General features: G+C 38.2%; 5 protein-coding genes across 6 annotated transcripts in view; 1 reads left to right on the top strand and 4 right to left on the bottom strand.

Moving 5' to 3' along the window:
• The window catches only part of LOC135790575 (homeotic protein antennapedia-like), a 70,740-nt gene that overhangs the window by 18,662 nt on the left and 38,778 nt on the right, over nucleotides 1-13,300 (top strand). The window lies entirely within an intron of this gene.
• Nucleotides 6,008-7,606, bottom strand: LOC135790734 (retinoid-inducible serine carboxypeptidase-like). The gene is made up of 3 exons (XM_065300999.1): nucleotides 6,888-7,606; nucleotides 6,271-6,822; nucleotides 6,008-6,214 (listed from the first exon to the last, which is right to left on the bottom strand). The coding sequence occupies exons 1-3, from the start codon at nucleotides 7,512-7,514 to the stop codon at nucleotides 6,158-6,160; spliced, it is 1,236 nt and encodes a 411-aa protein (XP_065157071.1). The 5' UTR covers nucleotides 7,515-7,606; the 3' UTR covers nucleotides 6,008-6,157.
• On the bottom strand, nucleotides 7,606-9,228 carry LOC135790735 (retinoid-inducible serine carboxypeptidase-like). The gene is made up of 5 exons (XM_065301000.1): nucleotides 9,093-9,228; nucleotides 8,463-9,037; nucleotides 8,229-8,400; nucleotides 7,798-8,171; nucleotides 7,606-7,733 (listed from the first exon to the last, which is right to left on the bottom strand). The coding sequence occupies exons 1-5, from the start codon at nucleotides 9,139-9,141 to the stop codon at nucleotides 7,674-7,676; spliced, it is 1,230 nt and encodes a 409-aa protein (XP_065157072.1). The 5' UTR covers nucleotides 9,142-9,228; the 3' UTR covers nucleotides 7,606-7,673.
• On the bottom strand, nucleotides 9,233-10,779 carry LOC135790733 (retinoid-inducible serine carboxypeptidase-like). Its single transcript, XM_065300998.1, has 4 exons — nucleotides 10,660-10,779; nucleotides 10,031-10,605; nucleotides 9,432-9,977; nucleotides 9,233-9,362 (listed from the first exon to the last, which is right to left on the bottom strand). Exons 1-4 carry the CDS (start codon nucleotides 10,706-10,708, stop codon nucleotides 9,294-9,296), a joined length of 1,239 nt encoding a protein of 412 aa, XP_065157070.1. The 5' UTR covers nucleotides 10,709-10,779; the 3' UTR covers nucleotides 9,233-9,293.
• On the bottom strand, nucleotides 10,806-12,549 carry LOC135790732 (retinoid-inducible serine carboxypeptidase-like). Its single transcript, XM_065300997.1, has 4 exons — nucleotides 12,419-12,549; nucleotides 11,792-12,363; nucleotides 11,363-11,732; nucleotides 10,806-11,299 (listed from the first exon to the last, which is right to left on the bottom strand). The coding sequence occupies exons 1-4, from the start codon at nucleotides 12,465-12,467 to the stop codon at nucleotides 10,998-11,000; spliced, it is 1,293 nt and encodes a 430-aa protein (XP_065157069.1). The 5' UTR covers nucleotides 12,468-12,549; the 3' UTR covers nucleotides 10,806-10,997.

Raw genomic sequence — 13,300 nt, 5'->3', positions numbered from 1 at the left:
CATGCGAGAGGGACGCGAGTTTTCCGTGAGTTTCGGAGATAATAACTCAGGGGACATGCAGGGACACATGCAACACACGCACTCCGGTGGACAAAGTTGACTAAAACGCGCGAGGCAGCGCACATTTGGCCGGAACCGATATTATTAGTAAACTTTATAATTTCGTGTAAATTCACTTAAAAAGTTTGTGTCACATGTTTGCCTGAGCTTTTACGCGCGCCAATCCCCTGTTCCCCACCGGCGTGCATAAGTTATTACGCTGTGCGACGGGATTGTTGTTAGTTCACAGTGGAAAAATGAGGGTCACGAACACGCAGATGATGTATGTGCACTTTAGATGCAGGCAAACTTGCCGAAAACACGAGAATTATAATTTAGTTAAAATTTTAAATTTTCCTTTCAAGGTGAAAAATTAATAATTACTTTACCTTTACCATGAAAAAAAAATCATTATCTGACGTGATTATATCTTCCAAGGTTTCTTTCTAATGTAAAATTTGTATGCACTGTCATAAAACCATAAAAATTCGACATCTTTTGTTGGTGCACTATTCATAAGAAGAAAGTACTTTCTTTGGGTAGTATCTAATGCATTTTTTAAAGTTTTTTGAGGCATTGCTGCAAGGCACTTTCGGAGCGTCCTTGGACGCGACATCAATGCAAGTTTCTTGTTGTGCGGTGCATTCTTCCTGTTTGTGCAACTGCGAGCATAGTGCCGCGCCAGCCGGCAATAACTATATCCGAAGAAAGGTCCTCGAAGGCCGTACCATGCAATAATTCTTGTTTTTTGTGAGCTGGACGTTTTTTTGCTTTCGTTGCGCTTTTGGTCGCTTCGTGCTTTTCTTTCAAACGCAGAGTTTTTACAATTTTTTTATCCCTACTAATATTTTACACTAAAATTCACGTTCGTTCAAAATATTCATTCAAAGTATTATAAGTGAGATCAGACAGTTTATAATTAAAGATAAATATAATTACTCTATCGTGTCTGTTGAAACTTCACCCAATACGGCAATGTTAACCAAACATGAAAAATTGCTAAGTAAACACAGGGAATAATCGTTCTCCCCAACGAATTTCGTATTCCGCCGCGTAAGCAAATCGGTAATGCCCGCTCGTGCTTAATTACCATATAATTAATGGCCGCTCATAATTGCTGACCACTAAAGAATCCATTCATTACCAGATGGACGGACGAACTTGACATGGAAATGATTTAAAACACTCGATGGCATTAATATTAGACCAACAAATGTTTCGTTGGTTTTAACAGCAAATAAAATTTAAAAATATTTAAAAAAAACGGTAGTCATGATGTAATAATTATAAATATAATGAAGTTGTAATTAGAAGTACACATTAAATATTATTTAATTAAATTTTATTTTGAGTATATTGATGATATTCAGTCTTAAATTTCATTGAAGTTGACGGTAAAGTTCAAAATCGCATGTGCTTTTCATACAAACAATTATCTAATTCATTTAATGTGTTTCTTATGACGTTTATTGCACTCAAGCTTAATTAACACTTCATTATAGCGCTTACAATTATATCATACGTGGACTTTTTAATGAAGACGTAGAAACATGAACTCAATTCGCCTGAATTTTAATTAATTATAATCTTTTTCCGTTTTGGAGGCAATGTTTAAACATTAACTGCTTGATTTAATTAAAAAGTTAACAAGCAATAATATTTAACCGTGAGAATTTGAAGAATTACTTTATTTTTAAGTTAATGTGAAGTTTAATTTAAAAAAAAATAGGTTTGTGCAGGTAGTTTCTGTTTGGGTTAGAAAATTAGGGCAACGGTGGCAACCATTACAGATACGATTTGGGTGGATTTGTTCGGCCCTAATTCGGGTGCGTCTCGTGCGATGCAACCGCCTCTGATCCCCTAGTTTCACTTCCCATTGATGCGCACAAGTTGAACGAGCAGTCGGCCATAATTTTTACGAGAGGTCTATTGGTAAATCACTGCGTTGGAAGGAGATGGATGTGCTGGGCGCATGGCAGCCATTAAATTAAACTTCAGAGAAGGGAGGCGACACAAAATTAATAAACTTGATAAACGAAAATTTAAACATAAATGAGAAAAATCACAATCTGTTGTTTTGATGCGTGGGCGTGTGTAATTTCGGGATTGTTGGGTGATAATTTGCGAGCAGCGCTTAGCATTAAATGTACGCGCGCGACAAACATTGATAACGCGCACAATTTAAAATAAATAAAATGCTTTCTATCTCTGGCGTGCTCACTTTGCACATTTGTTGTGTGTAGCGTACATTATGCGCGTCCAAACACATCTACATGCGCACTTTGTTTTCCATTTGTTTTCGCGCGGCGATTCGTTTCGTTTCGCGCTTTGTTTGTTTTGTGCACATATACGGTACACATCTATTCATACACACACAAGCAGCCGCCGAGAGTGGGCGATTATAAATAGCCATTTAATTTGGCTAAACGTTTATCCAGTCATAAAATAGATGATTATCTGACTTACGTTTTCGGCCGACGCGGCGCCCCATCCTTTTCCTCTCTTCGGTGGCGTGAATTTCCAAACGCAGGGCACGCAGCACTAAACTACCAAATCGTAAAGTATGTTTTGAAGCAAAAGACAAAAGGAATCATTACCATCGGTCAGATAAGTCAAATAAAAATGCAATTGACACTTACACCTCATAAATATTATAATTTTGAGGCGTGCGGTGTGGTAATCTTCATCATTTTAAAACAATAGAGTAATACTTGAGTAATTTGGCGATTATGTAAATACTGGTTTGTTTATTTTGGATTCTAAGTAGCGGGCTAGATCAAACACTTTTTTTATCTTGTTTTGAAAAAACAAAAATTATTGATGCTTGGAAACCTCACTGTGTGCAATCTAATTCTAGTATTTCTCTAGATATATAAATACAATACTTAAAATTCTGAAAATATAAAAACAACATTGCTGCAAACGCCAAGCGAAACATAATATAAAAAAAGTAAACGCCTCGCGCAACGATTTATGAAATCGTATTTTATTAAATTGTCCGTGACGACAAAAAGTCGTCAGCATTTAACACCGCCGGCTCGCCCGACGGACGTCAGACAGCACGAGTTGCTGATAGAGCCGCGTTTCTCCACCTTATCGCTCTATAAAGCCGCGCTGCCGATCGCGCCGTATGTTTTTTGCAATTTTCTTTCTGCTGCCTTTTTCTTTGCATCCAGCAGCGTTCCAGCGACCTTTCGCTTTTGGTTTTTTCCTCTCTTCGCGTGCGTATACATATAAGATCGGATTTTATGAGCCGTGAAGTGATTTGCTCGTTATGTTACGATTTTATTATTCCATGCGTTGACTGTCGGCGTTTGCTTTATTCTCGACAATCTTGAGATTCTCCAGGGACCAAAAAGAGTGAAACATTATTGTGCGTTGAAGTGCAGAATTTTTGAATGGTAGTTTGGCCATTTTCCGCGAGGGGTGCTTGTTGCATGCAGTGCCGCCCTCTGTGCGGAGACGCTTAAAGTTAGGGCGCCGCCTCCGGGACGCCTGCAAAACTCGCATCGATCCGTTGTGGATGCGCGTCGGGTTATTCCGAGCGCGCCTGGACCGACGGCTCGCAGATGCCGCCAGTGGTTCTAGCTGCAACGCCTAAATTCAAACCACAACACCGCCGGAGTTAAAAAAAACATTTTTTATTCTTTGCTACAACAGTAAGCTGTAACATAATTGTTAATAACGTAGAGAACCAGATTAAATTAAGTCTTGGGTATCTAACAAGGTTCCTCCTTCTATGGTAATAATTGATGATAGCTATCAAAAAATGTTGTCGTTATAAATCACCGAAACAGGCGTATTAATTACGCCGCTGAATTAATTAAGTTTTATACCGTAACTAGCCAATTTCTGCCTCCGAAAATTCAACACCAACTCGTGTGGGTTGGTTTGAAGGTTTTAAAAATGGGGTCGTAAACTATGAAAACTTCCGCGTCTTTCGTACTCTTGATAAACACAACACTTGAGACCGCGTTTTACATTCATCTACATACGGCGCGAAGAAAGAACAAAGTCCATTGTTCCAAACAGCACACATACACCCGTCATCTCAAAAATGGTAGAACCAAAGCGAACGAATGCCAAAAAGATATGCAAGATCAAAGATAGAAGAAAGCATGCGAGGAAGCATGTTACACAAAGTTGGTTTCAGTCGGTTTTCGGTCTTTCTACTGCGCGATGGTGTTAATACAAAACAAGAAATAATTCGTTAAATCGTAATTTTTGTAATGCTCGCATTCAAGATCAACAGGTATCAACGCAAAGTGGTTTAATTAATAGTGGTCGGAGGTGTAATAAAAGCATCTTGTGCTCATTCACATTCAAATTACATTATGACTGCATCGGAAGCACTTGGGAAGGCATTAAACACGTAATAAACTTAATAAGGCTAAACGGGGCGCGCGGTTTGTTTGTTTTGCATTGTGTCGCATCATAAAAGCTCGATAAAACGCCCATAAAAAGCTCTGCCGGCGCGCACGCAGGAAAACGAGAGTGGCGCTAATAAATAAATCTTATTTGGCTAAACTCTGGTGGAGAGAGTGAAATCGCGCGCCAGGCGTTTGATGTTGTTGTCATATGTTTGAACCGTTTTCGAAGCGATTATTATGATATTGCCAGTCGGTTGACTTTTACGACGGATTTTACGACGTGTTTAATGCACATAACAGTCACGGCATCGGTTTTATAGCGGTCGTAAACTAACCGCGCACGTTCTCAACGCTGCTGCTGTGTGCCCGGTGAAAATTGAATGAAATATATGTTGCGCATGTGCAGGAGCGCAGAAACACTGAAAATTAACGATATTTACATCGCAAAAATTAAGAATGAAATTGTGAAATTGATTGCGCAGGACATGAAACTAATGTTATTTATTTATATTCACTTAATGGTTTGTTTTGTAAATAAGCGATAATAATAAACCATAAATTAACCAACCGCTACTCGACTTGAACATTTTATCAAGCAATTTTATTTAAATTTAAATTTAACGTTTGTAATAATTTATGGTTGGTTTTTACGAGAAACATTTAGTTTTATGTTTATGATGTGCGTGTTAAACACATGATTATAATTAAATTTATTGCATTCATCTAAACAGATTTTTATAATGGTATTTCTTGTTGCAGGTGAGCATTTTCTCGAAATGTGTCCTTCTCTTGGAGTTAAACGTGAGTGAAAATTAGTCTTGATTCCATTCCCGCCATAGCCGTAGGTAATATACCAAGAATAAAAACACGAGCAAAAAAAAAACACCACGCGTATTGTCGACGAATACTCGTACACGCCGGGTCATTATAATAATAATCACATGCGCAACCTGAGTGGCAGGTTGTGCTCGTAAATCATATCGCGATCCGCCCGTTCGTCCGTTCCTCATTCGACCAAACAGTCTTTTCTTTCGCCCCGCTTCTCATTCCTTCATTCCGAGGTCCGAGACTTTAGGTCACTTTGATTTTGATAGATTTATTGCTATTACACACTGTCCGCTTCAGCGTATGTTGCGTTGTTGTGTTTTTTTCTTTTTAATTCGTCCGCCGTTTAAAAATACCTTGGAGGATTTTAAATTAAACTATTTTACAAAAAGTGCGAATCAAAATAGCGGATCTTTTTGTTGTCGGTTGGATTGCTCGCGTTGGTGTTTCATATCGCCACTCGTGCCGGCAAAAGATATTGGAAATTATGCTAAATAAGACTTGCGGACAGTACAATGGCGATGTCGCGACACTTAACGTGTCCTTATCGCGATCACGCCGAACGATATTTCGATTTTTCAGTCGCCTGTTGCAGTGCATTGTTAAAAATCGATGAATTTTGAACTTGAACTACACATTACTGCTTTGAATATGCTCGGAATGACACATATCTAACTATTCCACGAAAAAATGTTAATTAAAATATTTGATTACGCCAGGTGTGATGTGCGTGTGTCACTGTTAACAAGGTACAAAGCTCATTAGGAGTTGGAAACGCTGCGAAATGTTCTTTAATGATTCCACGAAGTTTTGAAGAATTTCAACATGATAAACAACTTGCATACTACGCGTTTAATTACATTTACAACCTGTAACGGTAACATTATGCATGCGGTGCGTTGCAGCTCATGCTTCCGTGATATCTAACCAAAGAGCTTTTCTGTTGCGTACGTCATGGCATTCGGGTTATCTCCAGGTAGCTGCAATAATTACAATAAATAATCTCGAAACGGTAAATTCTTAAAACATAACTTACCTGGTGTCCGGCGCGATTTATCCAAAAGAAACCTAGGCGTTCAGTGACTTTTTCGTAACCTTCGTGAACACCATTAACCACTATGGTTTTACGCATAGCCTTTGCGAAGTTTTTCTTGCCTGACCAATTGAGGTCTTTTACCCAGAGGAATGTTTCATGGGCGCTGACCAACCAATCTACTTGGCCACCATAGACAAAAACTTTCAGGGTGCTTGTGTTCAGAATTTCTTCCACAATGTCAATACATTGAATGCTCAGATCAGTAAGACTTTGAGGTACCAGTGGTTTCTGCGCACCGAAATCAGTTGCAATATTGAGGGCAGGACCCACTTGGGAATTCATCAACTCATTTAATTTTTCAAATTGGTTTAAGGTGCCGTAAATATCATTGTCAGTTACAGCGTGGGTGCTTAAACTTTGATTGAAGATAGCTCGGTCTAGTAATTGGTCAGTTAGTAGGTTAGCTTTATCAATGTCGCCAGATGAGTAGGCTTCAGTAATTTGTTTACCAACTTCGTTGAACTCATCACGCTCTTGTTGATCAACCGCACCCTAAAAGTAGTTTGACATCTACTGGTATTAAATTTGCATTATAGTATTGATATGATAATGCTTACCATGTAAAATAATCTGGTTCCTAAATGTTCCATACTAGCTATACTAGCAACAGCAGGATAGACCAAACTCATCCCTTGGAGATTAATATTGATTTTCTTATCTTTTTGAGCTTTTAGTAGTGCTTGAGTAACGTACACCGCTGATTTACCTCCGTAAGACTCCCCGTGAATAAACAACGGTACTGTTTCAAATTCCGGGTGTTCCTTTAAGAACCCTCTCATCAATTCAACAAAGTCCGATGCAATCATTGAGGAGTTCTTTGCAAATCCATTGTTGGTGGTGTAACTGAACCCTGCACCAATAGGACTGTCCACATAAAGCATGTTATATCGATTTGTCCAAGCCCAAGAGCGAGGCTTCAAGTCTAGATCTACAGGTCCTGATGCCATAAAGTTTCCTTGTCCAGCCGAAGATCCCCCAGGTCCACCTTGCAACCAAACTACTAACGGGCGTGTAATTTCGGTGGCATTATTAATTGTAGCATAATGTAACCACCAAAACATGTGACTTTCGGATCGTACTTGAACATATCCCCAGTCTTGATCAGTTGGACCAAAGCCATTTCGGGCTGAGGTTTCAGTCAACACCAAACAAATTACAAACAATGAGGAGTGTACGGCACGCATTTTAAATTTGAACTAACTACTAAAACGTTTTGAAGGTGTAGAACACTAGAAACTGTCGATAGGATTACATAATGATTGATTGCTTTCAATGTTGACTTGTCGAAATTATTTATTTATTAATGTTTAAATATGCTAAGTCCTTGTGTGCGTAACAAGTGTTTAGTAACCAATTAAGCGTGTCAAGATGTAGTCCATGGCCTTGGGATTATGATCAGGTAGCTAAAGTAAAATTGATTGATATACAAGATTGGCATACACGATTATCAATAAGTATTCCACTTACTCTATGGCCAGCACGTTTGATCCAGTAGAACTCCAAATTATCACAATGCTTTTCGTGTCCTTCATGTATGCCATCCACATAAAAAGCTGTTCGTTTTGATGTGGGCCATTTGCGAGCATCGTGCCAGTTTAACTTATCCACCCAGGAAGATGTTGACATTGTTGTTACAAGCCAATCTAATTGACCATTGTATATGAAGACTTGTAGGTTTTGATCCAAGAGGTATTCAACTGATGAATGCGCTGCTTTCATTTTATCTAGAATTGCTTCAGCTGCTAATCCTCGTTGTTCTCCAAATGCTACTGTAAGATTTAGTAAGGGACTGATGGTAGTATCCATGAAGGAATAAAAATCTTCAGGGTATTCTTCAGTATCTGAAATGTTTGATTGTTGTACGATAAACCAAGACAAACTTTGATAACTCTTATTACTTGATTGAAGACCCGGAATACTAAAAATTGGCAGTTGGTAGGTCTCCATCATGTAACCCAGTAAATCTTCCATTAATGCATTGCCAACTTCCCAGTTACTTTCATTAGTAGCTTCTAATATTTTGTTTGCTTTGTGGTTGATTTGATCCAGACCAGTTTGATCCACAATGCCCTGTAAATTGTTTTAAAATTTAACGGATTTAGCTTATTCATTCGTAGGCATTTAAAACTCACCGAATGATACAAATATTCTCCAATGTTATGACAGTAACTAGCATGATCAATTGCGGGATATGCAAGTCCTACTCCTTTGAAATTTGCTTCTATTTTGCCATCATGAATTTTGTGTAATAGTCTTTCCCCAAATATAGCTGCAAACTTTCCTCCGTACGACTCTCCAAGTAGGTATAAAGGTACAGATTTAAATTCAGAATGTCTTTGAAGAAACCCTTCCAGGAATTCAATAAAATCTTTGGTCACATCATCACAACTTGGAGCAAATGTCCCCCCGGCTTTGATATCCACATATGAATATCCCGCCCCAACTGGACTGTCAACGTACAGAACGTTTGCTTTATTGACGTACGAATAGTTTCGGATGTTTAAATTCATATCCACCAGACCCGAATTTAAAATGTTTCCTTCCCCTGCTGCAGAACTAGCTGGTCCACCTTGTAACCATATTAACAAGGGTCTATCTGTGTATACAGGATCTGCAGTAGTGTAGTGTAACCAGTAAAACATGTGTCTGTTTGGATGGACAGTTATGTAGCCCCATTCTTGATCACCGGGTCCAAATCCAGGGCGGGCTGGAATAATAATTGTTTATGTCTTACACTAATATGAAACGTATCTAAATTTAACCTTGAGTTAAGCACAATGAAATCAAGAGCAAAACAACTTGTAGAAACATGGTCACCCACAAAACGTTTATTTGTTATGGGAATCAAATAAATTTATATTCGAGTTTAACTATCTGGGTATAAAGTGATAAGATAACACAATTGTTTGAAGAACGTCAATTTATTTTATACATTTCACAGCAGAGTTGAAGTGTTTTCTACGTTAAGTTGGTTGATATCCAATCAATTGTTTCAAAATGTACTTCATTGCATTAGGATTATCATTTGGCAACTGAAACAAAAAAAAAACAATTTAGATGAAAGATTGATTACTTCTAAGTAAGTCTCTTTAGATACTCACCCGATGGCCAGCTCTTTTAACCCAATAGAAAGCCAATCGATCATATTCAGTACAGTGACCTTCATGAATACCATCCCAGTAGAATGCTTTACGTTCAACTTGATTCCATGCCACGTCCCCATACCAATTTAGGGCCATAACCCAACTATAGGTTCCCACTGTGTTGACAACCCAATCTAATTGACCATTGTAAATGGCAATTTTGATATCAGTATTATTAAGGAGATACTCTACCGAACTGGACGTAGGCTGAAGTTTATCAACCAATGATTTTGATACCAAGTCACGTTGAGTACCAAATGGTATTGAAATATTTAAAAGTGGACTGACATTTTCATCCATGAAGGAATTAAGCTCGGATAAATCAAATTCATTCAGAGAATTGGCAGTAACACTGAAGAATTCTAAATGATACGTTGCAATGACATGATCAAGAAGTTCATCTAGCAGGTCCCCTGCTTCCACCCATCGGTTTTCAATGCAAGCATCCAGAATTGAGTTTGACCTCTGTTGTATTTCTTTAAAACCATCCGAATCAACAATACCCTGAAATTATTATAACATTAATGCTTAAAAATATATTTAATTTCTGTTCCTACCGCATGGAAAAGTTCATCAGCCATGAAAGCAATATTATTAATTAATTTAGTTGCAGGATAAGCCATTCCTACACCTCGTAAATTGGCCTTCAAGTTTCCTTTTGCAACCTCTTCATGAATACGTTGTGCACAAGCAGGAGCAAATTTACCTCCAAACGATTCTCCCAACAAATAAAGAGGTACCTCCTCAAATTCAGGATGCGCTTTGAAGAAACCCTGGAGTAATGCAATGTAGTCACTTGTAAGCTCTGTCATGTTTGTTGCAAACTTTCCTCCTTTTTCAACGTCAACGTAAGAATAACCAGCCCCAACCGGGTTATCCACATAGAGCATATTTGCGAGGTGCACATAGGAGAAATCCCTAGGTTCCAGATTCTCATCAACCAACCCAGACATATAAATGTTTCCTTCTCCAGATGATGATGCACCAGGTCCACCTTGAATCCATATTAGTAAAGGCCGGTTGGTTGATACCTCATCAGCGGTGGTGTAATGTAACCACCAGAACATATTAGCATAGGGTCGAACTTCAACATAGCCCCAATCTTGATCGCCAGGTCCATAACCCTCCCGGCCTGAAACACAATTGAGTTAATTGATTGCAATTAATTTAATGTTATACTTGATACTTTGAACCAAAGTTAGGGTAAGAAGGACGAATATAAGTTTTGCAAGCATATTGAGGGATCAACTGCTTTGTTTGGGAAATAACATTTATATATAAAAGATCTTCAAGTGTGTGATAAGATGGTATCAGGTACCTAAATCATTGTACTACATATTTCAATGATTTACTTTTGGACTCCAGTTACAGATTTTATCTTGATAGGTACTTCACGTACCTGTTTAACAAATTGAAACATTTTGAACACGTGCTAATTAAATATTTTATAAGTGGTTTATAAATAAATCGTATTGATTGATAACGTATGTGAAGTGGGTTATTACAAATCATTTGGGAATCACTTCAACCAGAATAATCATCCGTTAATTTCCGGAGGATGTAATCCATGGCAGTTGGATTATCAGCAGGTACCATGTGACCAGCACGATTAACCCAGAACATTCCAAAAGTGGAATAGGTCTTTTCATAACCTTCGATGATTCCATTGACAACCATTGATTGGCGTTGTTTGTTAACGTAACCATCTTTACCAGTCCATTGCAAAGCATCAACCCATTTGACAGTTCCAGGGGTGTCCACGATCAAATCTAGCTGGCCATTGATTACGAAACACTTTACGGAGGTGGTGTTCAAGAGTTCCTCAACTATATTATAAACGAATATAAGAATAATATATTTTGTTAATTAATTGTTTGGGGTATATTTACCAATGTGGGTATTAGCCTTCATGAAATCTCCACTCAATTTGTTGAAGACATTGCCGCTCTGACTGTCGAATCGGTGTGAAATATTCAATTTCTCAGCTACTTGTGGCATGATTTTATCCATTTTGTCGTCATCATCGTCCCTAACGGCGGGTTTGATCAGGCGGTAGTAGAATGGCTTGTTTTTGTATTTGTACCAGGAGATTTTCTTCAAAATATTGTAGAAATCAACATAGTCGGTTTCTTGCATAATAACTCCTTCGGTTTCACCCCATTGGTTAGTAGCAGCAACAAATTGGCCATCATCGAGGTATTGCTTGGTTTTCTGAGCGGCTTTATCAACGGCGTTGTAACCATCAACATCAACCACACCCTGAAAATTTAGTAAACTTTATACTTTTTATACTATTAAAGGAATTTTAGAAAACCTACAAAGTGTAGAAGGTATGGAGCCCATGTCAAAACTGAATCAATTGGCGATACCCATCCATCACCAAGCAAAGCACCCTTGAAGTTGGCTTCGATGGTACCTTCCCTAACAGCTTGCTCCAACACAAGAGCAAATTCAGCGGCCATTTTGCCTCCGTAACTCTCAGAAGTGATGTACAAAGGAACACTCTTAAACTCAGGCAGTTTCTTGTAGAATCCACGCATCATTTCAACCAGATCCAAAGCGATTTGTCTGTTATCCGTGGTGTATTTGCTGGAGTCCGTAACGTAACTGAAGCCGGTACCAACTGGGTTATCAATGAACATGACATTAGCATCTTTAACCCAGGTATAGTCACGTGGGTTTAAATCGGTGTCCAAGGGACCTAATTCAGCAAAGTTTCCGTATCCTGTAGAGGCCGCACCTGGACCACCCTGCAACCAGATGATGATGGGACGTTCGGTGTAGCTGGAAACATCAGCAGTGGTAAAGTACATCCACCAGAACATGAAGGCCCCATCGCGCACCTCAACATGATCCCATTCTTGGTCACCAGGGCCGAAACCAACCTTAGCTGTGCAGATAAAATATTTCTATAGGATTATAGGATCAGATTAACTTTTACATACCATAGGTTGATGCTAATAGCACACTCAAGAGCACAAGCGCGAATTTCATCGTTAGCGGTATTTTGGATCACAGCTAACAATGAACTAAGCACAATTTGATAAGTGCCTATTTATATCTAAACACCGGCAATTGCCACTCGATATTATCGCTATTTATTAAATACCTACATGGTGTCTACACGCATAAAAATTAATGTAGGTTTGATAAGGAAAGTATCGAACGGTTTTTAACCTGCAGAATGGTTGGAAATTGAGAAGTTTATCAGAAATTAATGTTAACATGTGTAGATTGTGCGTTTAATAGGTTCTTTAAACTAAGCGGCAGTTTTCGAAACTCACGAATGTCATAATGGGTTGGACGCGTTGAATATTTATGTGGATTTGGAGTATTTGAAGTGTCGATGTTGGGCAATGTTTGTTCAAACATTCTACGCATCGTATACACCTGTTTGCGTAAACACACGCGGTAGTCATATTCCCACTTGAAATACTTGCGCTAAGTAGAAATATGCAAATGCTGAAGAGAATAAATCAACATCTAAATTAAATTTTAAATGGCTATAAATCATCATCGGATATACATTAGATTAAAAACGTCTCAAATGAGTTTGAAGTGTTTTACCTGGGTTTTTTGTTTGATGATTCAATTCTCGGAACAAAAGGTTCACAATAATTAAAAGGCAGATGTTGAGATGAAAAAGGTTTTCATAACTTGATTCGAATTATGTATAATTTTTATGATTATGTTTTGGATTCCAACAAATATCTTAAAATATTTTTTTACTAATGGTGCTAAAAAGGAAGAATTTTTGCCCTTTTTTTTGATTTTGCATGATTACTGTAATACCCAATATTGTTTTGGTGGTGTTTGCATATTTGGAA

The sequence above is a fragment of the Atheta coriaria genome, unplaced genomic scaffold, assembly GCF_025399875.1.
Source record: "Atheta coriaria isolate IRGN ID8LTWV9N9 unplaced genomic scaffold, Caltech_Dcor_3.1 hic_scaffold_4_pilon, whole genome shotgun sequence".
Taxonomy (NCBI): Eukaryota; Metazoa; Arthropoda; class Insecta; order Coleoptera; family Staphylinidae; genus Dalotia; species Dalotia coriaria.
The sequence above is the reverse complement of the archived record's forward strand: the minus strand, read 5'-3'. Positions and strand labels throughout refer to the sequence as shown.

What these genes read in the sequence shown, in the direction of transcription:
- LOC135790734 (XM_065300999.1), bottom strand. Translation starts at nt 7,514, where the DNA reads ATGCGTGCCGTACACTCCTCATTGTTTGTAATTTGTTTGGTGTTGACT. An exon ending in GAACCAGATTATTTTACATG is followed by an intron (nt 6,823 to 6,887) that starts GTAAGCATTATC and finishes AACTACTTTTAG; the next exon opens with GGTGCGGTTGATCAACAAGA. An exon ending in TAAATCGCGCCGGACACCAG is followed by an intron (nt 6,215 to 6,270) that starts GTAAGTTATGTT and finishes TAATTATTGCAG; the next exon opens with CTACCTGGAGATAACCCGAA.
- LOC135790735 (XM_065301000.1), bottom strand. Translation starts at nt 9,141, where the DNA reads ATGTTTCTACAAGTTGTTTTGCTCTTGATTTCATTGTGCTTAACTCAA. An exon ending in TTCATTGTGCTTAACTCAAG is followed by an intron (nt 9,038 to 9,092) that starts GTTAAATTTAGA and finishes TTATTATTCCAG; the next exon opens with CCCGCCCTGGATTTGGACCC. An exon ending in TCAAACGTGCTGGCCATAGA is followed by an intron (nt 7,734 to 7,797) that starts GTAAGTGGAATA and finishes ATTTTACTTTAG; the next exon opens with CTACCTGATCATAATCCCAA.
- LOC135790733 (XM_065300998.1), bottom strand. Translation starts at nt 10,708, where the DNA reads ATGCTTGCAAAACTTATATTCGTCCTTCTTACCCTAACTTTGGTTCAA. An exon ending in TACCCTAACTTTGGTTCAAA is followed by an intron (nt 10,606 to 10,659) that starts GTATCAAGTATA and finishes ATTGTGTTTCAG; the next exon opens with GCCGGGAGGGTTATGGACCT. An exon ending in CTGATGAACTTTTCCATGCG is followed by an intron (nt 9,978 to 10,030) that starts GTAGGAACAGAA and finishes TAATAATTTCAG; the next exon opens with GGTATTGTTGATTCGGATGG.
- LOC135790732 (XM_065300997.1), bottom strand. Translation starts at nt 12,467, where the DNA reads ATGAAATTCGCGCTTGTGCTCTTGAGTGTGCTATTAGCATCAACCTAT. An exon ending in GCTATTAGCATCAACCTATG is followed by an intron (nt 12,364 to 12,418) that starts GTATGTAAAAGT and finishes TTATCTGCACAG; the next exon opens with CTAAGGTTGGTTTCGGCCCT. An exon ending in CTCCATACCTTCTACACTTT is followed by an intron (nt 11,733 to 11,791) that starts GTAGGTTTTCTA and finishes CTAAATTTTCAG; the next exon opens with GGTGTGGTTGATGTTGATGG.